General features: G+C 39.0%; 2 protein-coding genes across 5 annotated transcripts; one reads left to right on the top strand and one right to left on the bottom strand.

The window, feature by feature from the left end:
- Window positions 1–108: 108 nt before the first annotated feature.
- On the bottom strand, window positions 109–13,001 carry LOC104444241 (protein ENHANCED DISEASE RESISTANCE 2). 3 transcript variants are annotated; one of them, XR_005545749.1, is made up of 23 exons: window positions 12,339–13,001; window positions 12,065–12,139; window positions 11,544–11,597; window positions 10,010–10,075; window positions 9,644–9,747; window positions 8,597–8,664; window positions 8,399–8,515; window positions 8,276–8,316; window positions 8,028–8,128; window positions 7,567–7,662; window positions 6,565–6,629; window positions 6,336–6,407; window positions 6,070–6,225; window positions 5,373–5,590; window positions 5,239–5,278; window positions 4,989–5,143; window positions 4,791–4,892; window positions 2,795–2,839; window positions 2,576–2,716; window positions 2,018–2,113; window positions 1,826–1,927; window positions 327–526; window positions 109–245 (listed from the first exon to the last, which is right to left on the bottom strand). XR_005545749.1 is itself a non-coding variant. In XM_010057883.3 (22 exons), the coding sequence occupies exons 1-22, from the start codon at window positions 12,474–12,476 to the stop codon at window positions 419–421; spliced, it is 2,160 nt and encodes a 719-aa protein (XP_010056185.2). In that variant the 5' UTR covers window positions 12,477–13,000; the 3' UTR covers window positions 174–418. The 3 variants fall into 3 exon arrangements, 2 of the variants coding, with proteins under 2 accessions (XP_010056185.2, XP_018729680.2); XM_010057883.3 differs by having other exon boundaries at window positions 174–526; window positions 12,339–13,000; XM_018874135.2 differs by having other exon boundaries at window positions 174–526; window positions 9,644–9,744; window positions 12,339–13,000.
- A 5,606-nt stretch (window positions 13,002–18,607) lies between these two features.
- LOC104444238 (cyclin-dependent kinase F-4) lies at window positions 18,608–24,883 on the top strand. 2 transcript variants are annotated; one of them, XM_010057880.3, is made up of 18 exons: window positions 18,608–18,801; window positions 19,865–20,118; window positions 20,238–20,780; window positions 20,861–20,939; window positions 21,047–21,115; window positions 21,204–21,293; window positions 21,367–21,505; window positions 21,688–21,790; window positions 21,877–21,929; window positions 22,020–22,086; window positions 22,294–22,402; window positions 22,485–22,550; window positions 22,619–22,687; window positions 22,790–22,853; window positions 22,929–23,042; window positions 23,150–23,181; window positions 23,535–23,613; window positions 24,399–24,883. In XM_010057880.3, the coding sequence occupies exons 3-18, from the start codon at window positions 20,773–20,775 to the stop codon at window positions 24,614–24,616; spliced, it is 1,359 nt and encodes a 452-aa protein (XP_010056182.2). In that variant the 5' UTR covers window positions 18,608–18,801; window positions 19,865–20,118; window positions 20,238–20,772; the 3' UTR covers window positions 24,617–24,883. The 2 variants fall into 2 exon arrangements, with proteins under 2 accessions (XP_010056182.2, XP_018729878.2); XM_018874333.2 differs by having other exon boundaries at window positions 19,823–20,118.
- Window positions 24,884–25,121: the final 238 nt, after the last annotated feature.

The raw sequence follows: 25,121 nt of genomic DNA, 5'->3' as shown, positions 1-25,121 counted from the left end.
CATATTCACGGGTCATAGAGCAGTGATCAATGCCAATTTCTAATTTTCAAAGCCATTACTGATTCCACGTTGGATTCCTGAGGCTATCAATATCTTTTCCTAGACTAATTAATTCAGAGCCAATAATCATATTTCACAGCCAAGCATCTGCAGGCGCTTTTGGAGATCAAAGATGCACTACCAAAATTCATCATTATTCTCGGCATGTACCAAACCACAGACACTGTACGTATGGAGAAAATTTATGAGAAGACGAATGAATTGTGGCATTGTGATTGAGGAAGTCAAGCACAAGATCAAAATACTCGTTCTTTTTGTTCCTCCCAACAGAAAGTGATTCTTGTATGGATATGAAAATCGAGGCGGTAATCAGTACCCTCTGCCTGAACAAATAATGTGCATTCGAAACCTGGATGGGTCATGATGGTTCTGCATCCAGAGTGGGAACAATGGCAGATGAAAGCTCGATATGAGAGACACGAACTGCTCCGATCAGCCGTTCTGGCAACTCATCAACAGTGTTAGCCTGCATCATGCATTACACAAATTGAAGCATTAGATTTCTTTATCTTTTCCTTTTTCCTTTATTCTTAAGCAGCACATGAAGCGTTAGATGTCCCAAAATTAAGTGGCCGGCAGCTCAAGCCAATAAGAAAAAGCATTTGATAGATAATGCCTCCTCAAAAGAACAAATATAGTCACAGACAATGGAGGCATTTTTTTTCAATATTAAGACATCTGATATACCCTAATCATATAACAAGAAATAATCAAACATGTTATGCTTATCGTGGTAAAAGACTTCTCCTCATTTGCTGTTTGTTATTTCTAATTTCCTCATCTAGGTCACTCCAATGCATCATGAATTAGCCTTCGAGCTTCGTGCAGTTAATAAAGAGGTTCCAGCTCCAGTATCCCTTATTTCAGCTGTTTGCAACATGTCATTTTCCTGGGTTCTCAATGATCCATTATTGCCATCCTTTGTTGAGTGAATTGAGAGAGACCCGAACACAGCAAAGAAAAGCCAACCAGAGGAAAGCCCAGATAGATGTTGAGATGGAGATGGAGACTCGGGTTAGACAGGGAAAGGAAAGGCCTAAAGGGACTTGGGAGAAAACAACACAAAAAGAGATGGAGCATCTAGAGCTTAAAATGACTCATGTAGCCAGCCCCACCTTGTGGAAAAGGCTTAGTCCTTGTAGTAGTTTTTGTTGTCTTTCTTTTTAGGCGGCTTTAAATTTCTCATTCCGTCAAATATATTTCTAAGAGAATCATGTTCATTTTGAGGCTATGAATGGTAGCTAGGACGTGGAATTCAATGAGTAAGATGGTCAAAATCAAGCCCAGAAAAGTTTACAGACTAGTGCAACGCTCCTAAACTGAAGTCATGTAATTTTTTTCATTTTCTCACTAAAAAAGTTGACACGGAAAACCAATGCAGATCTCTTATTGATGTGTCCCTAAAAATGAGAACCCTATTGACATATTACACAGCAATCAATATTGTATGAATATATGTCTGAGGTAGAGTAAGTAATGGGGAAGATCGCCATCAACTCCATATTAGCTCGAGTAAAACCAGACACTTCGCTAGCTTAGGGTTATGCTCCAAGAATGTCTATGCCCCCAATGTTATATAATATTTCTGTGAATTTGTTATTAAGTATAGAATAAAGACAAGTCATACATGCCAAAATCTTAGAACACATTTAAAAGATTCGGTTAGCAACTAATGCACTTTGGACTATATGAAAACTGCATCAAAGTGGGGACAAAACCACAACAGAAGACATTCAACAGAGTATGCACAATATCATTAGCATACCTGTACAAGAAAAGCCATATCAACAACCAGTGTTGTGATGACTCCGATCACAAGCCCCAAAACTCCATTAGCAACAGTAGAAGAACCAATGTCGACATCAATCTACAAAAAGAGAAAATTATGTTAAAACAAACGGAATATCATCAAATTCCCATAAACATTGCATCTAAGCAAAACCAGATGATTCTTTACTTCCAGGTAGTTAGAACCACGGATATAATTGCAGTCAACTGCTTTCCCCAACAAACAAGGAGTACTACCAACACTCTGCCGAACAATCCACGAACCCTGCATAATGTGCATTACAAGTCAACATCCTCAAGAAAAAATACTGCAGAAAAAGAAGAAAAGGTAAGGATCCAATTATCAGAAGAAGTACTCCAGGAAATTAATAGGATCCTTACCACAGTGATATATATAGATACTGATAGATCATTACTTGATCGAATGTGAAATTTTTAAATTTGGAGAGGCCTTATTATCACAATTTTCTTAGTAACACACACTAGGACGTCTAATAATTTTCTACACTAATATATATAAGCAACTTGACCAAATTGCCCAAGCATTCCCATCAAAGCAACTCGGGAACATAGTATTATCCACATACACCTATGGCCAGACATGTCTATGTGTGTCTAATGTAAGGATCTTGAAGTAATCATATGTTTCATCCTGAAAAATGTAGGGCGATTAAGTACTGTTAGTATTGTCAATCTGTTGATATCATAAAATGGCTGAGCCAAGTACCTTTGGTACCGAAGGGATGAGCTTGAGTCTACTATTGCGGAATTCATCATCACCATCGACAAATCGTTGCAAGAGGGATCCAGGTTCTAATTTTCTTGTTACGAAGTAAAATACCATACTGTAGTGGGTTGAGCCAGGTACCTGCATAGATGATAGGGTTATGCTACTGCCAAACTAGCTAAACTGAAAATAAATGATTATTCAATTTGAGGTGCTTACTTGCACATTGATGACAATGGAGAAAAGCCCCTTTCCTGAAGCAACCTGTAGAGACACGTAGAAAGACCTAAATTCAGATGAAAAGTACTTAAGGTCACAAAATGAGGACAAATCATCAATTTACAACAATTATTTAGATATACGGAGCTAGGTATACGGAGCTAGGTATAATCACAGTATAAACAAATCCTAAAGGCCATTATGCATCAGCTGTGGTTATATTCATGTCACAGCGATATTCACTAAAATATGTGATGTTCATCGCCGACTAGGCAAATGCAAAGCCAAGTGACATTATAGTGTTACTAGAACCATCATTATTTGTCAAAAGGAGTTTGTTAAGAAGTACTCCAGGGCAATTGTTAAGCATCCAACTAAAGAAAGCTTTCTCATTTCCCAAACAATGTTTTCCCCATGTTTGGCACAATACATTGCCAATGAAAACATTTCTGCATTATGTATGATTAGCAAGTGCCCCAGGGCACGTGTTAACAAGAGCCTTGTCCAAATAGCCCTTAAAAGAATATGGCAATGCTTGAGTACTTATAGAACTATTTCATTCTTGCAGCTTTCCTTTTGTTCACGTTTATATATAGTTCCCCGATGTCATCATTTGACGCATCTAGACCTGGATAAGACTTCTAATCAAGTAGAAAGAAAAGCTATCAGCTTCTAAGTGGCAAGGAAAAATGAAGTGCACACAATAACTAAAGAAATTTTTCTGAAGAGACTGCTCTAAGATTGAAAACTGACATTAAGAGTACATGGTTTCAGAAAGCTCAAAACTTTTCTGTTTGTTCTATTGAGCTAGAAATGTGGAAGATACATGAGCACTCATTAACAGAGATTGAAGACCAAACCCCACATTTTAGTTCCGCCATTTCCTTTGTGAAACTGTGTGCTTAAATCAAATTCAACCAACTGTTAGCTGTATGTTAATGTGGAGTAGGCCAATCCAGCCTGTACAAAGTTCCAACAAATGCAGAGCACAAAATTTAATCGTCCATCAAGATACACCACCAATATGAACAGTACAAGGGGCTGAAATTGAGAAAGTTCTTTTGCCTCTACGTGAGGAAAACCTAAAAAGCACAAACTTGGAAAAGAGACATAATCAGCAACTCTGACAGTGTCTCTTTATGCAAAGATTTTACTCTATTTGTTCTGTTCCTAAGGCTTCAGCAGATCAAGTTAAATCAGATTACTGACCTGCCCCAACCCCATTGTAACATGACTAGCTTCCACCACTCTGAATTGAGGGACAGGTCTGGAGTCCCATGTAGGAAACTTGTAAAGTTTAGGACAAGTACAGAATTTAATTGACTGGTACTCTAAAACTAGAAGTGTACTGAACATGTTACTGGAAGATAATTTTCTTCTTAAAATACAGTAGATTATTCAGGCAATTATATTTTTAATTTTTAAATTAATATATTAATTTATTAATACTAACATGTTAATCGTGTTCCAGTTGGGTTTCAGGTTCTCATATACTTAAGCAGGACGGTTTATAGACTACATTTTTACATTTTTAAACCCCATTCAAGGTGGTAACAGGTTCATGGTCTTATTTGAAACTCGATGCGGTTCTGTTTGGAACAGGGTCAGCAGTCCCAAACACCCACCTACTATCCCTATCAGTTTCTATCTGGTTGAGAGATGAAGATCCAGTTTACATCAACTGATCTTTCCTTCCTTTGTCTGTAGTGACCTGACTAGCTATTCTTGGGTATAGTGGCATTAAGATTTTGCTTTTGGATAACACAATGCACCACCTTTACTGAGCTAAATACAAGGACACTAATGATATGTGCCTACTCAGAATTATGATTTTTCACAATGTCTCATGACCACCCCCACCCCCCCCCAAACAAAGCACCAAAACAGAAGTCCCACCACACCACACCAGATGAAAAGCACCTCATACAACAAGTTAATGGGGTTTCAGACAGGAGAACAGTCTTAAGCAAAATATTTTAGCAATCTGAGTACTGACTTGTGCTGCACATCCTTTTCTTCTAGCAACATGGTCTATTCTTTTTGTGTCCTTGAACCAATCAACAGCAACAAGATCCATTAGATGTTTTCCTGCAGGGATCTTCATAACAAAAGTTGCAAAAACTGTAGTGAGTGCATGACTACTAATGATAATGTAAAAATGAGTATATGAGCACGGAAGAAAGATATAAAGGACCTTTGATTTGTCATAGCAAAAATGCTTGCTCCGAACTCTGAAATTATTCCCATCAGAAATTGTCCAGCAGTCACGAGCATTATCACGGTCAACATGAGGTAAATTACCAGAAAAGCATGACAAATCAATTTCTTCCGCTGCTTCTTCCTCCATGGCTTCATTTTATTTACAACATACAAGCAAAGTGTTATATTCAATTTACACAACAATTGAGACAAGAAGTAGTCAAAGTTCAAAGGACAACATTTACCTTCTTTCTTGAATTCACCCTCAAGACCAGTTGAGTATTCCTAGACCACCATTACATTAATGAAAAGAGAATAAAGTTAAGGTCCTGAAAAGATAAGCACTCATAAATGAGGAATACCCAAAAGTAAATCAAACCTCTTGTTCTTGAAATTCCTCATCCTCATCAGAATCTTCGTCCATCATAACAGAATTTCTACCCGAAGCATTAGTTTGAAGAGAAGGTGCTGGTTGAACATTAGATTCATTATGTTTAGCCTTATTTGCAGAAATAGAAGCCGATGTCATATTAACCATGACAGGGATTCTTGGAAGGGCACTTCTTTCATCTGTCTGGGTAAACCATTCACGCATTCCTTTAAGCAAGAAGTACATAATGAAGATTTGTCATCAGCAGAGAAAGGTGAAATTCTCTCTAGCTCATAGATAAGCAAACATAAAAGAAAACAGACCATCATAAGTCTAATTGTGATAACCAGTACATTTTAGGCTAGAAAAATAGCTCTGATAATTGAAAAAGAAATTATGCAAAAAAATTTTAAATGTTCCGCCTCCAAGTACTCAATATATATTGCAGCTAGTTGAAAACCAATGAATTTAGACATCAGAAATTATCTTCACATTTGAGTATAATCAAGTCAAACTATTATACAGAATATGCGAGAATTTAGTGCTGAAACCCAGACAAGATGCAAATGGAAAGGTAATGAAAAAATGAGGACATACATATGACAATCGGGAATGTGTGCAGTCTTCAACCCCTCAAAGTATAATGCGCATCAGCAACAACCTTAAACTTAGAAAGTCAAAGAGAGAAATGTGAGAAGGAACTCACCAGCTACACTATTTAACAAATGAACGAGACAATGTTGCTGAAATGCTGGAATGTAGCCCACACCCCATCCTTTAAGATCAATTTGCATAAGATGCTGAACCTGTGTTCTTGGCCTCCCATTTCGAGATTTTAGCGGTGAGATGTTGAACCCTCCACCTGAGAGCACATGTTAAAATTGCTCTAATGATTTTCATATCAGTATTTTTCATTATATTAAAAAATCTACAATCCTTTTTGGCTTTGTGAAATCTACATCTATGACTTACTCTCAACATGTGCACGCACATATCCAGGCTGTGGGCCACAATTTTCATGGTCTCTAGAACGGAATAGCACAACTGCAAAGAATCCAATATTTAAATGCGCCTAATTAGTCAAGCAATTATACATAAAGGTTGAAATAAGTCAATACTAGGGTGTTCTAACATCAAGCAAAGGAAATTTCTTCATGCGACAAAAATAACTGAATTTGACACCGGTGGAGAAGCACTGTACCATAACTCCCATCATCATTTCGGCGCCAGTACCGCACATAACAAAGATCACGTGGCCAAACCAACCTGCAATAGAGTTATTGACAACATCCGGTCTATTGTGAGTGAACTACTCATAAATGAGAAATATACCAAGGTAGAAACAGTAAACAAACCAGAAAATTAAATGCCAAAGAAGCCCATTGATTTCCTAATATGTAATAGCAAGCATTAAATGACCAATCGAATCACTAATCGCATGACTCATCCAAAGGAATTGCATAAGACATATGTGGCCCATAACTAGTTCTCTAAGGTCAAGGCTTCTAATGTAAGTTTGCACCAGAATCCATTTCATGACAGACTTGAATGAATGTAAGGCCTTACAAAGTTAGGGAAAACAACATGTGAAAATTTGCCAAATCAAAGAAAATCCATGAGATTAGGCCTCACAATGTACATTCCAAAAGGTTTTGAGTGCTCAAAAAAAAAAAATTCAAATTTCACAAGGTACAAGAAAAGACAAGACAAAGAGTAGTAAATAAATGTCACTACAAAGTCCAAACAGACCAGGATAACTACACAGAGTTTTCACAGGATCATACAACAAGAGCGAGACATGAAAGTTCTCATTTTCAAGGGCCTTACGACTTCAAACTGCAAACTCCAAACTAAAAACGAAACTAAAGCTAGGTTGTCAACAACTCTCTCTTGGTTTCCTTGGCATTTTGGTTTTGTGAATTGTCATTTTTCCAAAAATTTCATGCACTCTTCAAATCTACTTGAGCTATGCAATTCCAGCCATCTCATCAAAATAATAGTTACAAAATTGTATCCTCATAACCCAAGGTCACACATAAATTTGCCATTACATCAGAGTGTCGTGCATACATAGAGTTGAGTTTCATTGAAGAAAAACCATGATGTAACAACCCCAACATCGAAAAAAAAAAAAAAAGCTATTGCATTTACTTACATTATCAGAAGTACAAAGAGGAGATTGAACCAAAGAAAAGAAGATTACATTGGGTACCAGTCCAGCTGAAGCCGGTGATATAATATTGCCGTATGCCCATCTACCTCTTCAACTAACCTACCATCCTGGAAACTGCTGTCCCACCTGCATAGACAGTAAATTGTCCTTTCTCATTTCAATCTGCATACCATATTGATCATCTCATACATGCAGAGATTCACAGAGTAACTTCGAACTAAATAATTATGTTTTAATCAGAATAAACTCCAAGCAGTCAAACTTTCAGAGTGGACAAATCTGAGTGGTTCCTTTTTATGCTGCTAGATCATGCTACCCAAGAACTAGATCAACTATTCTAGATGATGTCAGAATAAGCAACAAGCATTACCATAATAAATTAAAATGTGTACATAAAGTATCAACAATGCTTTAGAGTATGCCAGCTAGGACATATTGCAGTTCTATCGAGCCCATTTTATTAACCAGAAAGTGGTAAGGAAAAGACCTACTCAAACCGAGTCCCGTCCATTCTCATTACAAGCTGAAACACTTCCTCACACGTAGCCTCAACAACTCCAACAGCCTTCATTGCTCTACCACAGCTCCTTGGCTGCATAGAACGCAATGAAAAATGTTGAAGGACCCCAAAACATCCTAACATGCAGCAAAATCAAGCAACTCCACCAAACAAATATCAATAAAGGTGGGAGAGGTAATCAATTCATGCACACAAAAGATATAAGTTAAAGATTCATACCAAGTAATCGACTTCAACAAGCTCTTCAAAAATCCGAAGACCTGTCACCAATAGAAAAATCAATTGTTTTATTTTTGCATCAGGGATGGCCAACTTTAACTAAATTTAGTCACAACACACTACCATTTTGACACTGGTGCAGACGCCAGTGCTTTTTGGGAAATCCTTGGTTATTGTTATTCTGATAAGACATTTCTGAGCCAACTTCCCTGGTCCAATCAAGGATTGAGTCAGGAAGACCTACCAAAAGTTTGGAGATCAAGTTAGATAGGTAGATAATGCAATCGTGACAAATATGAGAAATCAAGGGGACTGAATAACCATTTCCAATTGTTTTCCTTCGCTCTAGGTCTCGATGAGCATCATCTTCATCCTCCGGTGCACTGAACCTGAATATCAAAATTAGTAAGAGAATTCACACTAGAGCTCAGAAATATGTGCATGAATGACCATATTATTACTGTCAAAGTGCCCAGGGAGACTCTATGGATACACTGGCATGTACTAAGTTTATAAATTCTAAGTTCAGCAGCCTGGAGCAGGACACTAAGGAGAATAATTTTACAGCTAAATATGAATGGAAAATTAACAAAGAATAGACATAATAAGAACTGCTTTGGATCTTCAGTATTTACTTAAGGAGACTCCTTCCATAATCAAAGTAGAGGCCCACTTCACAATGAGCAAACTGCAACCCATGCATCCTAACAACTATTCTCCACAATGTGAGGTTTCTCTATGCTCCAGCACAAACCAAGGGGTTTGCACTGCACTCTCTTGGTTCCCTATAATTTTTTCTTTTACCTATTTAGGAAAATAGAACAGATTAGGCATCCCTAATTTTATGTTTGGCTGTGATAGGAAAACAATGTGAGAATTGAAAAGTTATCGGAGTCAATTGTTGAATATGCCCTTGTATAAAGAAGTATGAGATAGAGAAAAAAGTTAGGTTAAACTTGAAAAAAATTAATAATTGGTTTAAAAAAAAAATGAATGCCAATTCCTTCCCTTGTGGCAAGGAATGCTAATTCCATCCATTGATGGAGTTTGCACTCCCATCGGAATACTCATTCCGCTAATGATACAAATGGAGACCGAATGGCGGTTCCATTCCAACCTCCATTCCGTGTAGCAAGCATAGCCTAAACATTTTAAAACTCAGAAAATTAAGGATACAAGCGAATTCCCTGAGAAAAGTGAGATGATGCTATGCAGCAAAATAAAGAACTTAGAATTGGCGTCCGAAGTTAGATGATGCCATAGAGCAAAACAAAGAAAATGTTGGTGAAAAGAGACAAGCATCAACAAACTCAAAAAGAGCGTCATGCCAAATGACATGGTTAGAGAGATCTTATCCGAAGCACTCACTGACTTTCATGGTCTGAAGATGAAGCAGTCCTTCCATTGTCCATCCCAGGCTTAAATTCAAAAGAAACATACTTATTGCCATTTACAGTTCGTGATTCCTGCTGCTGGTGACAACAGCAAGTATTTAGTTCCTCATCCACAGTTAAGACTCAAGTGACATCAAAAACTCAAACACTATGAAATATTTAAGCATTGAACACAGAAAGTAATAATGTTGGATGACTTGGCGTGGAAGTCTACTCAAACGACAACACTTAGTAAACAGAACAATTCTAACTAGTGCTACTCAAGTTAGGACGCAATTTAAAACCAAGAATCGGAGTTTTGAGAGAGGTTATTATGAAATTGCTTTAAAGAAATACAAACCTCATCGATTGCTGTCTCAATTTTTTCCTTCCATATTAAGGCCTCCTGGATGTTAAATGCTGCCATCTGGAACAAGAGCATAGTATGATTATTCATTCCCCTAAAAAAGTTTGCAAAGTTCACAATCAAGATTTCCCATTACACTACTAAAACTACAGCAAAACAAATAAAGTACCAGCAGTTTATAGCAAAAGTAAACCATTAAATGAAGCTTTTCTTCGCTCAAAAGTGTAGGCTCTACAAGAGATAGTGCTTGAAGCTACCTAGATGTAGCTTGGCAACTAGTCCCAACTAATTGAACAATATAATCATTATTCTTGACTGCTTATAACTGGTCTAGGTTTGTATCATACAGAGTTTTGTTTTTCCTGTTGAGGGAGTATAATAAATAGTTTTAAAATAGCACTATCAAGGTTCAGGACTGCAATAGCAATCGTCAATATAGTTGTCTGGCACACATCTGTGATGCTGTGTAGATAAATTGCCATTTTGTTTTGATTTAAACCTGGCAAATGTATAATTGATAGTTAATCGCATTCCTCAATACTACCACAATCCAGATTCGTCTCCCCAACTTAGCATGGAAGTATTTGCAGGATCCACAACCCCGCCCCCACTTTCTCTGCCAGATGCTTTTTGCAAGTACACAAAAAAGAAAAAGAACATCTAGAGTTCTGCAATAAAGTCAGAAGGAAGGACACGAAATTGGATTTCAGTTACCTTAAACTTGTTGTCCAGTTCATTCAGGACAAAGAAATGGTCAAAAAAATCATTAGAAAAAGAGGAAAACGAGGGGCCAAAAGGAAAACTAAGGACGTCCTGGATACTTTCACCTATCTATTCCTGATGGAGACTGCAACAGATAGTGTACTAATTCATGCTGGCTAAAATCTGCCATAGACGCACAGTTGTATATTGCAGACTCAATGGGCGTCCTGTACAGCTTCCATCTGGCCCAAAAAACCTAGCTTTAAGGTATTGCAGCATCTCACAGCAACTTCCATGAAACTACTCCACCGAGCTTTAATGTATTGCAGCTTTAGAAAAACATGGCTATATTCGGGAAAGGACCAAAATTTTCACACTATAAACATTGCTCTTAACCATCAGGAGAATTTCCATTGACATCATTGTCTAATAAACAATGAATTATTTGGATTTATTATGAAAAATATCAGACAGGAATTTGATCAATATTAAAGGTCTTGTATGTGGTTCGTCCATTTAAAGAAATTAGAATAATTTGAGCTCTTATTTCCTTCTGCACCATAGGCAACTACAGTAATCTTCCCATGCATACATAATAACTAACACGAAAAGATCCAAAAAGGAAAGAAAGCCACATAAAAATCCCCAATACAACCAATTTTTTTTTTTTTTTGGTAAAGACCAATACAACCAAATTCGATCTCCTTTCGACCAAAAAAAAACAAATTCAATCTCCTATTCATCATTGTCGGCTGATTAAGAAAGAATATATTATAACATTCCATGCTTTAAAAGAGAATCCGTGCAAATGATAGAAACCACACACCGTGACTCGATGCTGCTTCTCCTTCTTGTTGTAAACACACAGTACATAAACCATCTGCAATCAATAGCACCCCATTAGATAAAACACGACATGGTTCATTTAGTTCAGTTCATGAAATAAACGACTTTTGGTTCATACCATACTAAAAGGATAGTACTATGTTAAGAATTTAACTCGCAACACCACAGAAATTCCAATATTGAAGTCTACAAAGGATATAGTGGGAAAACAAGGATGTCAAGAAAGGCAGACTGAACTAAGCTCAGACAAATAAACCTACACCTCCCAGAGGATCACTTTATAAGCAACATAAAAAGCACCGGAGGAACTGGGTATAGTTATGCGCAATGACAAGGTGACGTGAGATCAGTTAATTATCTCAATAGAAGATTCAATCGCCTGCATATCAATGCAATTTAGATTAAGCAATAACACGCTCCAGGCCGATCGATTTCCGCAGATTTAGATGCGGACATAGGATGCTCGAAAAATAAGCAAGTCGAGGGAAACGACAAACTCACGTGCCCATGCTGCATCTTCAAGCCGCGATCCTCCACCCTACAATTGCCATCGATCACCATGGTCTTGATCGGAACCTAAGACAAACAAACAAAACAGCCAACAGTCCAATATGGTAATCCTTCTTTGCCACTCAGGGGGGGAAAAAAAGAGCCGAAGATCGAAAATTTAAATTGCGCATCATAGAAAAAACAGCTACAGGCGACCAAGCATGCGAATTGCCCATACTCATTCTTCTACTCTCCAAAGGAATATCTTGAGAGAGAGAGGGAGGACCTGAATGTCTTGAGGCTTCTTCTTGTAGTAAGCGAGCAGCCGGGGCTCCAGCACGAAGTACCTCATGTGGATGTAGGATCTGTAGATCTTCCTCCGCCCGTACCTCACCATCCACCCTTCGTACACCACCTTCGACATCGCCGCCGCCGCCGCTGCCCGGGATCACAGAGAGAGACACACAAAAGCGCGACCCCCAATTCCCCCCCGAAATCCGCTACTCCCGAAGCTCAGGCCGCCGACATTTCCCCGCGCGGGCTCCCCTCTCTCGAGATCAGGAGCAAACCGCGGCTCTCGCGGCGGCGGCGGCGATGACTCCGAGCAGATTCAGCTCACCAGGAGCCGAGGGACGGCAGCGGAATCCCGAATTGGAAAGGAGCTCTTTTTTTTTCTCCGGGAAGCCGGAGCAGCAGCGGATGCGCGTCGCGCGGTGCCGCCGTCGCCGTCGCCGTCGCCCGCGGCGGAGGAGGCGGGATGCGATTCCCGAGCTGGCCCAGTTCAGAGATCCAAGAAGGAAGAGAGAGAGAGAGAGAGAGAGAGGGAGAACGTGGAGAAATTCGGGAATTGACCGGCGAATACGATTAAAGAGAAAAGGCGAGCGGGCAGCGACCCGCTGAAGAAGAGAATTTTGAAAAAAGCAGTGGTTCGGGTGCGCCAGCACGGCACAGCATCATTCCCTCCGCCCGATTTTGAAAGCGTCGTTTCTCGACCCATCTCGACGGCGACTGGGCTTTTCGCGGTTTTTTTCTCTTTTTTCTTTTTTCTGGTTCTAGTTCGAATCTTAGCGCATTTTGACTTCCTTTTTTACCCCGTGACGTCCGGACCTTTTCGGCGTACCTAAGTTTCGAGGGGCGAAACCGGGGGTCTGACTTGTACGTTAAGTTTTCGGAATTAGGACGGCACTGTGAATTTCGGTGTAAGGGAAAAAAGAGTCTGGTTTTACTTTTGTTGAAGCGTGACGAATATGCTCGGAGAAAATATTGGTTTGAATCCTTTGAAAATCAATTTAACCTGACAAGTTTGAGTATGTTTGATAACGTTTCGGTTCCTCAATATTTCTGTTCTTTTGTTCCGCTAAATAGAAGAAAAGTAAAAATTAGTTTGATAACATCAATTAATTTTTTATTCTTATAACGAATAAGTAATTAGAAATAGATTTGGAACAAAAAAATAAAAAAAAACTTACTTCTTTATTTCTATAATAAATCTAAAACATGTCTTTTTTTCTTTTTTTTTTTTTTTTCTTCCTCCTCCTCTAGCTAATGGGCAAACTCCCCAAAGGCTAATGAGGTGGTCGGGTCTCGTCTTTGGCCGATCGTCAACCATCACCAAAACCTAAGTAGAGGAGGAAAAAGAAGGGAGGGAAAAAGAATAGAAAAAATTCTAGAAAGTTTTTATAAAATTATTTTAAAACTAAAAAAAATTATACATTACAAAAATAAATTAAGAGTTGTACGAAACATATTCTTGTTCTTTTTTCTATTTTGAGAATAGAAATCATGTGGAATTATCAAATATGTTCAAATGTTCAAAAATTCATCTACAAAATAGATATGGCAAATATTTATTTAAATGACGAGAATAAAATGTTACAAAGTTCATGATGTCAAAAATGCACCATTTGTGAATCCAGAGAAAGTACTTTCTTTTGAGCAATTCCATTTTGGAGACAATATCAAAAACAGTAAATCTGTGCATTGTATTGAGATATGCAATGCTTCTTTTTCCACAAGGTGGAGTTGTCATTGGAAGTTATATTAAGCAACTTCCTAATGTTATTTGATTCGATTCAAATGGCAAACAAAATCACACTTGAACGAATTCACCCCAAATAGCTATCAAGGGTGGTTGACCTAGTGGATAAAGATGTCAATTGCTTTTCACAAGACCAAGCAAATCTTTGAGTGGCTTTGTGTTGCGTTGTCTAGTTAAACTTCTTAGCTATCAGCACCTTGGTAGGTTGCGGTGACCGTCTTTCACCTCCAATTACTATCAAGATGGTTGGCCTAGTGGTACAAATGTCAACTATCTTTTCGTAAGGTCACGAATTTGATTTCCGTCACAAGTGAACCTCTAAATGGTTCTATGTTACATTGCCCAGTTAGGCTTCTTAAGCATATCAGCACTTTGGTTGGTAGGCCACGATGATGGGCTTTGCCAATCTTGAAACTTGGATTTGCAGGTGGTGCGGTGGAATAATAATGGCTGAAATCAAATACATCATTAGCTAACGTGTGATCGCAGCTCCCTCCTTTTGGTTTATCAGAAAGAAAGAAAAAATGCACATGCTCGCCTCTGATCTTAATAATCTCCAAGTAATTATTGCAAATTATCGTGCTTTAAAAAATTAGAAAGTAGTGGGGCCAGTACTCCAAGCCTAATTATTAAAAGTTAGCCACTTTTGATGAGATTGACGTAGTGTTTAATTAAACTAATAGTGGTGCCAAATAGTTTATCGGAAAAGCTTTTCTAACATTGGTACCAAGTAGCTCTTCGAAAGAGCTCTCGGCATTGACAACGCCGGTATTGAGAATCCCTAATGAACATCAATAAAAGCACGAATATAGATGAGACTTTCTTGTCTTTTCATTTTTTTTGTTAATTTAAGAACTAAAACTTTTGGCTACCCATTTAAGAGGAAAAAAAAAATCTAAAAAACTATCTTCTAGTTGTCAATTTGATTTTAGATATATTCAATTTTGTCACCATTTGTAACCATTTGTAACTAGCTGCCTTCATCTTCCTGTAAGGTGTCTTGGTCCCTACCATCATGTGGACTGGCATGCCAAGCAGCCTCATCGCGGGAATTCAGCCCGAGGGGACGTTGCCAAATGGTTACAAACCCCGGTAGTTTTTTGTCATTACCCCATTTTACGTTTTGGGGTTGACTCCGATAAATGACTCAATTTAAGGACATGAGTTTGTCCTAACATTGGTACCAAGTAGTTCTTCGAAAATGTTACCGGCATTGACAACACCAGTATTGAAAATCCCTAAGGAACATCAATAAAAGCATGAATATAGATGAGATTTTCTTGTCTTTTCATTTTTTTTTGTTAATTTAAGAACTAAAACTTTTGGCTACCCATTTAAGAGGAAACAAAATCTAAAAACTATCGTCTAGTTGTCAATTTGATTTTAGATATATTCAATTTTGTCAATCGAATCATAATTTTTTTTTTAATTTGCCACTTGAATTTGTCTAACCAATAGTAACTGGAAATTAGTGACATGAATGCCAAATAGTGTCACATAGAACGATCAAAGCTCGCGTGGACAATTTTTATAAATTTTTTGAAACTTTTTTAATTCATTTCTTTTTTATCTTTTCCTAACAAATCCAGCAAGGGTCGCCAGTTAACCCTCATCGACCATATGTGAGGGCCAACAACCCTTGTAAACCACTAGGTGAGGGCCACAAAATCCTCACTATATCTAGGCGAGGATTGACTAACCCTTGTCTATGGTTGTGAGCCTCGTCAAATTTGGTAGGAAAAAGAAAGAAAGAAAAACAAAACTTAAGAAAAATCAGAAAAATTATAAAAAATTTCACATTAGTAGTAGTACTAGATGTACTATATAAGATAGTCGGCGCCTAGTCAATGTTTTTAAATTAAATTAATTGGTTAAACTCAATAAATAAATTGTCAAAATGTCTAAAACTCGAATAATAAAAAAAGAAATGAAAGAAAACAAGCAGCAACCTGGCGAACAACCACACGGTCGACAAAGTCATCATCACGCCGCCTCCCCCACGTCCACCCAACATAAACAAAGTCATCATCACCCGGCAATCCCCTTCATATCTTTTCCATCTTGATTTGCCTTTTTCATCGTGAAGATAAGTAATCTTAAAATATCATTCTACGCCCCGATCGATCGATGCTGAACTCGCAGGTCAGACGCTAGAAACGTTGAGAAACCCTCGAGAATTTTCTAGCTTAACTCGCAGGTCAGACGCTGGAAACGTTGAGAAACCCTCGAGAATTTTCTAGCTCCCCCGATATTCAAGAACGATGAATTGAGAAGCCCCGATGAAATCCTCTCGGTAAAGGTTAGATGAAGCGGCGTTTCTTGTCGGGCGCCCAAACCAAGGGGACCCACATGCTAAATTCTTGACTCCCAATAAAAAGAAATTAAGTACGAATAGTCAAGGTAACATATGTCGTATACGCTTCATTCCATGTTGTGTCCTTGTGCTCTTTTAACTTGTGGACACGTTTGACGATAATGAAACGAGTGGAATGGAACTTTTTTATGTATGGTTTGAGTGCCGTTTGGGGTACGTCGAGCTTCTTTGGACAAATTCAAATGTTGGACTGATCGAGTTCGTGACCTTTGGACATTCATATCGACGTTGAATATGGTAGTGTTTTCTTGTAATCTTGCGTGAAACATTATACTTGCATTATCAATCCAAGTCCATTTGAAGCAATTCTTATTTTTATTCATGAAAATTGTGACAGGCATACTAGACATTTTTTTTGTTGACACGGAGAAAAAAAACCCACATCTTCGACTATTGACTTGGATTGAAAGAGGTTGAGCAAAACACGACAAGGTAAAAATTGTGGGGTGTTAGTCGGTAAATACATATGGTTGGCAAGATGAATGGTTCTAGGCAACGAGAGGTGTAAAAGGAAATAACCAAGTCCTAGACCATGGGCATCTCTAAATGAGGTTTGACTAACGGGAAAAGTGACACAACTGATAGATCGGGTAGCCATAAATATCGGATGCAATTAATGATAGAAGCTAAGCAGTGTGGGCTATTGTAACCATCAAATTGTGGATCAAAGAGTATTGAAGGTGACCAACGATGCTAGGTGTGAAAGAGTGGAGAAGAAACAACCGTTGAGTAATGGAGTTGTCTAAGTGTTAAATAACCGTCTAATAATAGAAGTTGCCAAAATTCAGGAGTCATATAAGGTGCATTTAATTCCTTTGTGACCTTGTTAAGTAGTAAGTATTAATACTTGAATTATACTTTGTGCGAAGGACTGCCGATCAATTAATGAACACTGGCTATTCAATTTTACTTTTAGTTTACCTTTACGCCTTGTTAACCTTTTACATAGTTGCATACGATTTTTTTCGGCTTCGATACTTCAAATTTCTCATCGATTCACGTTTCTCGTCCAATCAGTAAAATACTATTCACATTCTTTTATCAATTGAGCCATCAACTCGTAGTTTGATACTTTTTGATAAAACAACTTTTTTCATGAAGTGCTTGGAATACCTCAAAACTTACAAATCCATCATGTTGATCTTAGTATTATCTTATTGCGATTTTTCGCAATTTGCATGATATTTTATAGTTTTAACGAGGAAATCAATAAATAATTCGCAAGCATAGAAGTCAAAAGCGGAGGCTTCGAAGGATTGTAAATTTTACATGCTCCAAGATTATACTATACAAGAATGATCTAGAAAAAATCAGCCCTCGAGCATATTCTCTATCGTCTCTCCTCACATTTGTTCATTAAGGTTTGCTCTCTCCTCTACCGACGGCGTGAAAACAAAGCCTCGTTATGCTAATAATTTCCTAGGCACACTCACTTTCCATAATGATAATAATAATGAAGATGATGACGACAATGATGATTTTTTTATTAATTTTTTCGATACACCATAATAAATTGTCAAGTCATGGACTTTTCAAACAAAAAATAAAAGAATATTTTCAATAAGATCCTATCGAAAAATGCTGCGTGACGATCGACACCACCAAACTAAAGACTTTTGCTGAAAAACATTAAATAAATATTATCCGTGAAGTGAATGATCATCGAGTTCGCAATGGAAATTTCCTCGACGAAATTATCGACACATGTGAACATGGTGATCCACGTTGTGCTCCAAATCCGAGTTTTAATTTATGTCCGAAACACGAAAGTCAAATTCCTACGGGACGGACGGTCCAGATTGGGTGCGGAGTTAGGTCGAGCCGGGAGGAACGGACGGCCCGGATCGCGCCTAAAAATTAGGTCGCGCCCCCCCGCGATAGGAAGCTCCCGCGGCAAAGTCGAGTAGGCGGGGCGGCACAGCACCGCAAAACCAGCACGCGAGGCCGAACTCGCGTCCGTGGCCGCTAGATCGGGAGGGGGCCCCGCCGCGGGCGCTTCCCAGCCGTCGGATCCGAACCGCGCGCCACGTCAGACGGCGTCGTTCTCCCTCGGGAATCTCCCTCCCCTCCTTCCTTTCGCAGAAACGGCGACGCGATTTCTCTCGGTTCTTCCTGCTATAAATAGGGGGCGGGGAGCAGGGCAAATTTTCTCTCTCTAAATTGGAAGCCGCGTTCTCGCAGAGCTTAGAGAGAGAGAGAGGGAGAGAGATTCGGGGAAGGTTGTTTCGCGCGAGCTTTGTGGGGCGCGTCTGCCGACGAGAATCGTGAAGAAGGGAGAGCTCTGGATTCCTCCTTCCGCCGGAGCCCGCGCCGGTTCTTATGCGCTTCGGCTTTCAGGTCCCGATCCGATCCTCTCTCTCGCTCGCGCGCGCTCGCCGTCGCGATCGGTTTTGGTTGCGCGTGGATTATCGGTCGCTGGCTGTCTCGTCGCGGCGCGATCTTGAGGAATTCGTCTGGTTTTTTTGGGGATATGGTCTTCCGTTGATTCGATTGGCTGCGTGTTCGCGAGTTTTTTTTTTTTTTGGGTGTGATTTTAGGGCGGCTCGGAATGATTCGTGATTTGGGTCTGCTTGAATTTTGATAATTGGTTACTTGTTTTCCATCTTTGATTACGATTGCGAGCTTTTGAGGCTCGCTGGGGGCTAGGTTTTGGTCTATCCTGTTAATTTAGGGTTTTGCTGCCTTGGGATTTTGCGTTGATTTGATTGGTTGCGTGGTTCGCGAGTTTTTGGAATGATTTGTGAGCTGGGTGTGCGCGAATTTTGATAATTGTTCACTGTTTCCGTCATTGATTACAATTGCAAGCTTTGGAGGCTGGGTGTGGGCTAGGTTTAGGTCTCTTGTGTGAATTTAGGGTTTTGCGGCCTGGGGTAATTGTTCTGAGGTGAATTTTTGCCCACTATTTTCCAAGACATTAGCCGATTTCTATTTGGTGGAGACGGGTGATGGTGCGGTAGTTATCACTCCCTGTTAATTATTGTTGGGATTGGTTTATTGTTTAATTACATGCCTTTTGGTATTATTTTCTCTTCCGACTTGGTATATAACCTAAGGCCGAGCACAGAATCCATGATAATTAGGACATGAATGAAGGGCCTGCAAATTCAAATAGTGGGTCTTTTACTCTTTGACTGTGGAGAAATATTTTAATCCGGTTGATGGAGGCGCAGGTTCTATTGATATTGTCCTAGGGCACTGTCCGTGAAAATATTTTTTTGTTTTGTTTCCAGCGATAGATTTTAATATCTTATTTTTAGCTTATTTCGGGTAAGTTGTGATGAAGCTATTTGATGAATGTTTGTCCATGGTCTGATTTCCTGAATATGACGAAATCTCTCATGTGGTTCTTTGTTTATAGGTTTTTAAGGATCTGGCTTTAAGGAGCTTCTTATTTTCTCAGATATGGAGCAAGCCTGCCTTTGGTCAACCTGCGATCAGTCTCTTCTCTTTTCATTTGGGGAAGTGTTCGACTGGCGTTTTCTTATGCTTGGTGACTTTCTTCTGGTTTCCTTCGTCAATTGCACTTAGTGGTCGCCTTCTGTGAATGATCACTGCTGGAGGCGTAATGCAAGCTGTGATTTATTGTGGATCTTTAATGCACTTGGTGCATCAACAGGCCATCAAGTGAAAATTTCTGGGAGAACCTCTTCAGAGGTAAGAGCAATCCTGTGAATTGTTTACCATTTTGTCTCCGTTTATGTCCAATTTTTCGGTATCTGGTCAATTTCTAGGTGGTTTTATTTCTTTTAACCCAATTAGTGGCATTATTTCAGGGTTGAATTCTGCTACCGCATATCTGAAGTTGAAGTTTGGCGGATATTGAGATATTGAGTATTGGCTTTTCTTATTTAGCACTTAGATACGTCATTGGAAGTTTCTCTTTGTGGCAAGTGGGCTAGAGTGATGAGGAAGCTGTTTATTGGAGATTGCAGGGAATTCTGAAACCTCGGCTGGCACTTGTATCCCTGAGGCTGTCTTTTGTTTAAGCTTGTTGTCGCTGTCGACATGATTCTCGCTCATCGTCTTTTCTTGCCAAGGGTGCCAATTTGTGATCAACAATCCATGGCTCCAGCAGTGAGGAAAGCTGAGAAACCTATCCATCAGCAGTATATTCATCTCATGCTTTCTCATATCAGCTCATAGAAAGCAACGGATGTTTCAGCTGGGACCTGGGCTTTGGTGCTTTTATTAGTATTCGGAGGTGTTCAGCACAAGACATCCACTGAAGTAGATGCCATATTTCTGTTTTAGTTTCTTTTGTTTTCTTGAATAAAGAAAGAGCCTTGTTGCACCGGAGTTGCTGCTACAATGGAGAGGTGAGTTTTTCTTCTTTTGCTATTGTAGACTGAAGGTTTTGGGATTTGACTTCATTTGACCACCCTTTTGACTTCTACAGGTACGAATTACTTAAAGAAGTAGGTGATGGAACATTTGGGAACGTTTGGCGAGCTATTAATAAGCATACTGGAGAAGTTGTAAGTTGTTCATGACTTGGCTGGAACTGCAATTTCTCCATATATTTGGTGCTGTGACTAGGTTTCTGCATGCGTAAACTTCCTTACTTGATCTTTAACCTTAACAGGTTGCAATAAAGAAAATGAAGAGGAAATACTATTCTCGGGAGGAGTGCGTGAACCTGAGAGAAGTGAAGGTACTAGAATTTAGTTTTCTTTTTGTGTTTTCTCTATCATATAATTTTGTGGTTATGTATTGATTCTGATGTTTTTGTCTTGTGGCAGTCATTGCAAAAAATGAATCATCCTAGTATTGTGAAGCTTAAAGAACTCATCTGGGAAAATAATATCCTGTATTTTGTGTTTGAGTACATGGTAAGTAGTGCCGCATTATTCCTTCTCTGATCTTTTGGAATTCATTGGCTGATTTTATGTCTACTTTTGTCAGGAATGCAACCTCTACCATCTCATGAAGGACAGAGAGAAGCTCTTCTCAGAGGCTGAAATAAGAAATTGGTTCTTTCAAGTGTTTCAAGGTCTTGCTTATATGCATCATCATGGGTACTTCCACCGTGATTTGAAGCCAGGTAAATGATGCTTATTAGGAGTTATAGTCATGATCAGCTTATTGATCCCCTTCTTTATTTACTGGAAAATTTTGGGTGGTTTCTTTAGTCTCTATCTGATCATAGAAAGTGCCAAAGCCACTGTAGGTTTCTTTTTGGCTGGCTTGTGTTTCAGTCTTATGTCTGTTTTTGGTCTTTTGCAGAGAACCTTTTGAAAACCAAAGACACGGTGAAAATTGCTGATTTTGGTCTTGCTCGTGAGATAAATTCAGATCCACCATACACTGAATATGTCTCAACACGCTGGTGGGTTGTTTCTCCTTTATGTGATCTCTGACTGATTCACTCCGCTTTTGTCTCAACAGTATGATAAATCTTAAACATTAATGCAGGTACCGAGCACCAGAAGTGCTGCTTCAGTCACACTTGTATGGTTCTAAAGTTGGTAAGGGTCCCAGAAGAAAAAAATAGATGTCTTCTGACGTAGCATTTGTAGGTGCCTTTTTGAATCTTTGAGATTTTGATGTTCCTACAGATATGTGGGCTATGGGTGCTATTATGGCTGAAATGTTCACACTACGGCCACTCTTCCCTGGCATCAGGTATATGATCTTTTGCTAAGGCATATCCATTTCTTTTCCAAGTCTCACTTACCGTCCAATCAATATTTATCTATTTTTCGTTTGTTGTTGTCAAATATAATGTTTTCTCATAATCGTCATGCTTAGTTCAGGGTTCAAGTTTCTCTTCTAGTTCTTTGTTGGACATTCAGTGTTTGATGATCTTCCTTGCTTGCGCCTGCTTTGCAGTGAAGCGGATGAAGTTTTCAAAATATGTGGTGTAATAGGAAGTCCTACTTGGGAGTCATGGGCCGACGGTCTTCATCTTGCCAGGTCCATTAATTATCAATTTCCACAGGTACCCTTACAAGTTTTACCTGCTTGATCGATGTTTTTCCCCCTCAGCAGGCATGGTCTGACTCAGCTATTCTGCAATGTAGTTTCCTGGTGTGAATTTGTCCAGAATGATACCATCTGCCAGTGCGGATGCAATCAATCTCATTAGGGTGAGCACCTTTTTTATGACATATAGCTTGCTCTAGGTTCAATCATAATATTTTATTGTGAATCGCAGTCCCTCTGTTCATGGAATCCATTCCAGAGGCCCGGAGCAGCTGAGGCCCTTCAACATCCTTTCTTTCAGGTGAACCTTTTATACTTTTCTTGAATTTTTGTTGTTAAATTTATGATACAGATTGGGCTCTCTTTTGGTATATTTGTTCATTGTTTATTTTTTCTGTGCCAGAGTTGCTACTACATTCCTCCTGCCCTCCGATCGAGATTAACTGCCAATAGGACGCCTCCACCTGGTTGTCTTCTTATCTAGACTTTACTTTTTATCATCAGTCATAAGCTTGGAGTTAATTTGTCATGTTTCGCTGCAGTGGGAACGAGAGTTTCTTTGCAGGTGCAAAATGGCAGAAGGTATCCTGGGATGTCGGATAATCGAAAGCTTGGTGTCAACAATTCATCACCAAGAGCAGTGGCTCTGAAGCCAGGTAGCATGAAATAAATTACTGGTTATTTGAAGTGATTATCAATTTATGAGCACTATGTATATCAATTTTCCAAGCGAAGAGAAGTGTAATTGTTTGTACTTTTACAGGAGCTCAGCGGAAGCTTAATATGGTAAACCAGGTGAGACTCGTGCCTTTCCTATCAAAAAATATTGATTATCATCGTTAGAACTGTTCAACATGTCGGGTAGTTAGTGAAGTAAATCGTTTGGGCGTGCAATTGGTAAACAATTTCAACTTATTGACTATGGATATCATACATGCTCATGACCATTTAAGATTAAGTCCTCGTGTGGTTTTTACCTTGCGTTTTTGGGCCTAGGTAATGTATCATACGTGCTATTTAATAATAGTTGCTTCCATCCATTGTAATGTATGAGTGAGTAGCTGGAGTGGTTTGGAGTTCTAAGTTTATCAATGTATCACTATATCGCATGTCAAGAAATACTAAACAGGTTTCTTTTGTTCCATAAGGATTCAAACAAGGTTGCGCCATATTCAAATTCCTCTGTCAAACAGCCAAGATTTCGACCATCAGGAAACAACAGCCCAAGTAAGTCTAATTTCTTTATGCGGTAATGGCGCCGTGAGTATTCGGACCTTTGCCTTTTGTTTATTTAATCAAGTATGTCATCTTTCCAAATTTAGCTCAATGTGATGCTTTCATTAAATAAATTACCATGTCATGTGCTGGCGTGGCTCACTTAAGTACAATTGGCTACATGGTTTGGCTTACTTATGAAAAATTGTGCCATTTCCTTCTAGACATCGAGTGATGATTTTGATTTGACGATTTTAGTTGTCTGATTTGTTGACGTGGCATTATCTCAAGAGGCCACATTGTACGTCAAAAGGGACAATTGATTGTCATTTAACGGCGTTAGTGACCACATTGACATTTTCCGCGATTTTAATGGACGCCTAACGTTGACCCTCATTTGAAAAGTTAAGCACTTCATTAAACTTAAGAAAAGCTAGGTATCCAATTTGAAGAATGGGTAAAAATTCAGGTATGTGTGGTATGTAATTGCTCCCTTTTGTGATGTTTCTACGAGCGAGGTTTCCTGGATTCCTTATGGACACTTAACTTTATGTTCATTCATTGCGCGGAACCTAAAACTATGTAACTCTGAAATGAGTTGTAAATTAAAATCTGAACTTATATTAGCTCATCATGAGCCATAAATAAGATGCCCTCATTCAGAAAAGATGACGAATCTACCCACGGTCCTAGACCCCACCTGTCATCGGTGGTTTAGGTTCTGGAGAATGTTCAGGAAAGTTCATTTATTTAGTCATTTATTACTTGTTAACAAATAATGCTTCTTAATGTTGCAGCTTCTGTGATAAAGGGTCCAATGTCCAGAGAAGTGGCTGATATAAGTGAGAAGTTGGCAGATATGAGCTTTGGTCCTCGCAAAGGTCCGGAGATGCAGCAATTGCTACCTCTGAAGGCTGGTGGATGGCGTGATGAACCGGTGCATGCATATTATGGACAACGCCATGGACAGTGGATTCAACCTGGCCGAGGCTATAACCGTAAAGTAGCGGGATGAATGTGCAAGGGGTGCCGTTTTTCCGCCTTTCTTTTTGGAGAATAAAATCAGACTCGCAGTACTTTGCTTGTGGTTATTTCGAGTTCCTGATATTTATTTCTATGGCAACTTATGTTCTCTTGTTGTGTGCCAGTGATTGGGAGCTTATATTTGTCGAAATAAATGGCTCTTAGCAGATGCTTGATAAGTTGTCGTCGCCTATATTGTTTGGTTTCTGTTGTAATGCGATTTGAAAGCGAAGGCATGCCAAAGCCAAGTCGGAAGGAATTTGAACCGACATCATTCTTCAAATGCTTCATAAGCATGCATGCCGCGGAATTCGAAAAATTAGTCTTTATGAGAACAGAGATTTTGGCTTCTTTCAGGAAGGTCTGTTGAGACTTGAAAAAGGCTCATCAAAGCCTGTCGAGTCTCAACAAACCTTTTCGATTAGGAAAAGGCCTCGAAACTTTGAATTGCCAGATGGGAAAGACAAATTTTCTTTATAATTAGTGTTAACCTATGA

The sequence above is a fragment of the Eucalyptus grandis genome, chromosome 8, assembly GCF_016545825.1.
Source record: "Eucalyptus grandis isolate ANBG69807.140 chromosome 8, ASM1654582v1, whole genome shotgun sequence".
Taxonomy (NCBI): Eukaryota; Viridiplantae; Streptophyta; class Magnoliopsida; order Myrtales; family Myrtaceae; genus Eucalyptus; species Eucalyptus grandis.
Note: the sequence above shows the minus strand (reverse complement) of the source record. Positions and strands in the feature narration are given on the sequence as shown.

Bases quoted from the DNA above. Each gene is read 5' to 3' on its own strand.
- LOC104444241 (XM_010057883.3), bottom strand. From the start codon at position 12,476: ATGTCGAAGGTGGTGTACGAAGGGTGGATGGTGAGGTACGGGCGGAGG. The intron at 6,630-7,566 runs GTAATCTTCTTT...ACTCTATTGCAG, and splicing joins CAGCTGGACTGGTACCCAAT to GTTGGTTTGGCCACGTGATC. The intron at 5,279-5,372 runs GTTTGATTTACT...ATGGTGGTCTAG, and splicing joins AGGAATTTCAAGAACAAGAG to GAATACTCAACTGGTCTTGA.
- LOC104444238 (XM_010057880.3), top strand. The intron at 22,403-22,484 runs GTACCCTTACAA...TCTGCAATGTAG, and splicing joins TTAATTATCAATTTCCACAG to TTTCCTGGTGTGAATTTGTC. The intron at 23,043-23,149 runs GTAGCATGAAAT...GTACTTTTACAG, and splicing joins AGCAGTGGCTCTGAAGCCAG to GAGCTCAGCGGAAGCTTAAT.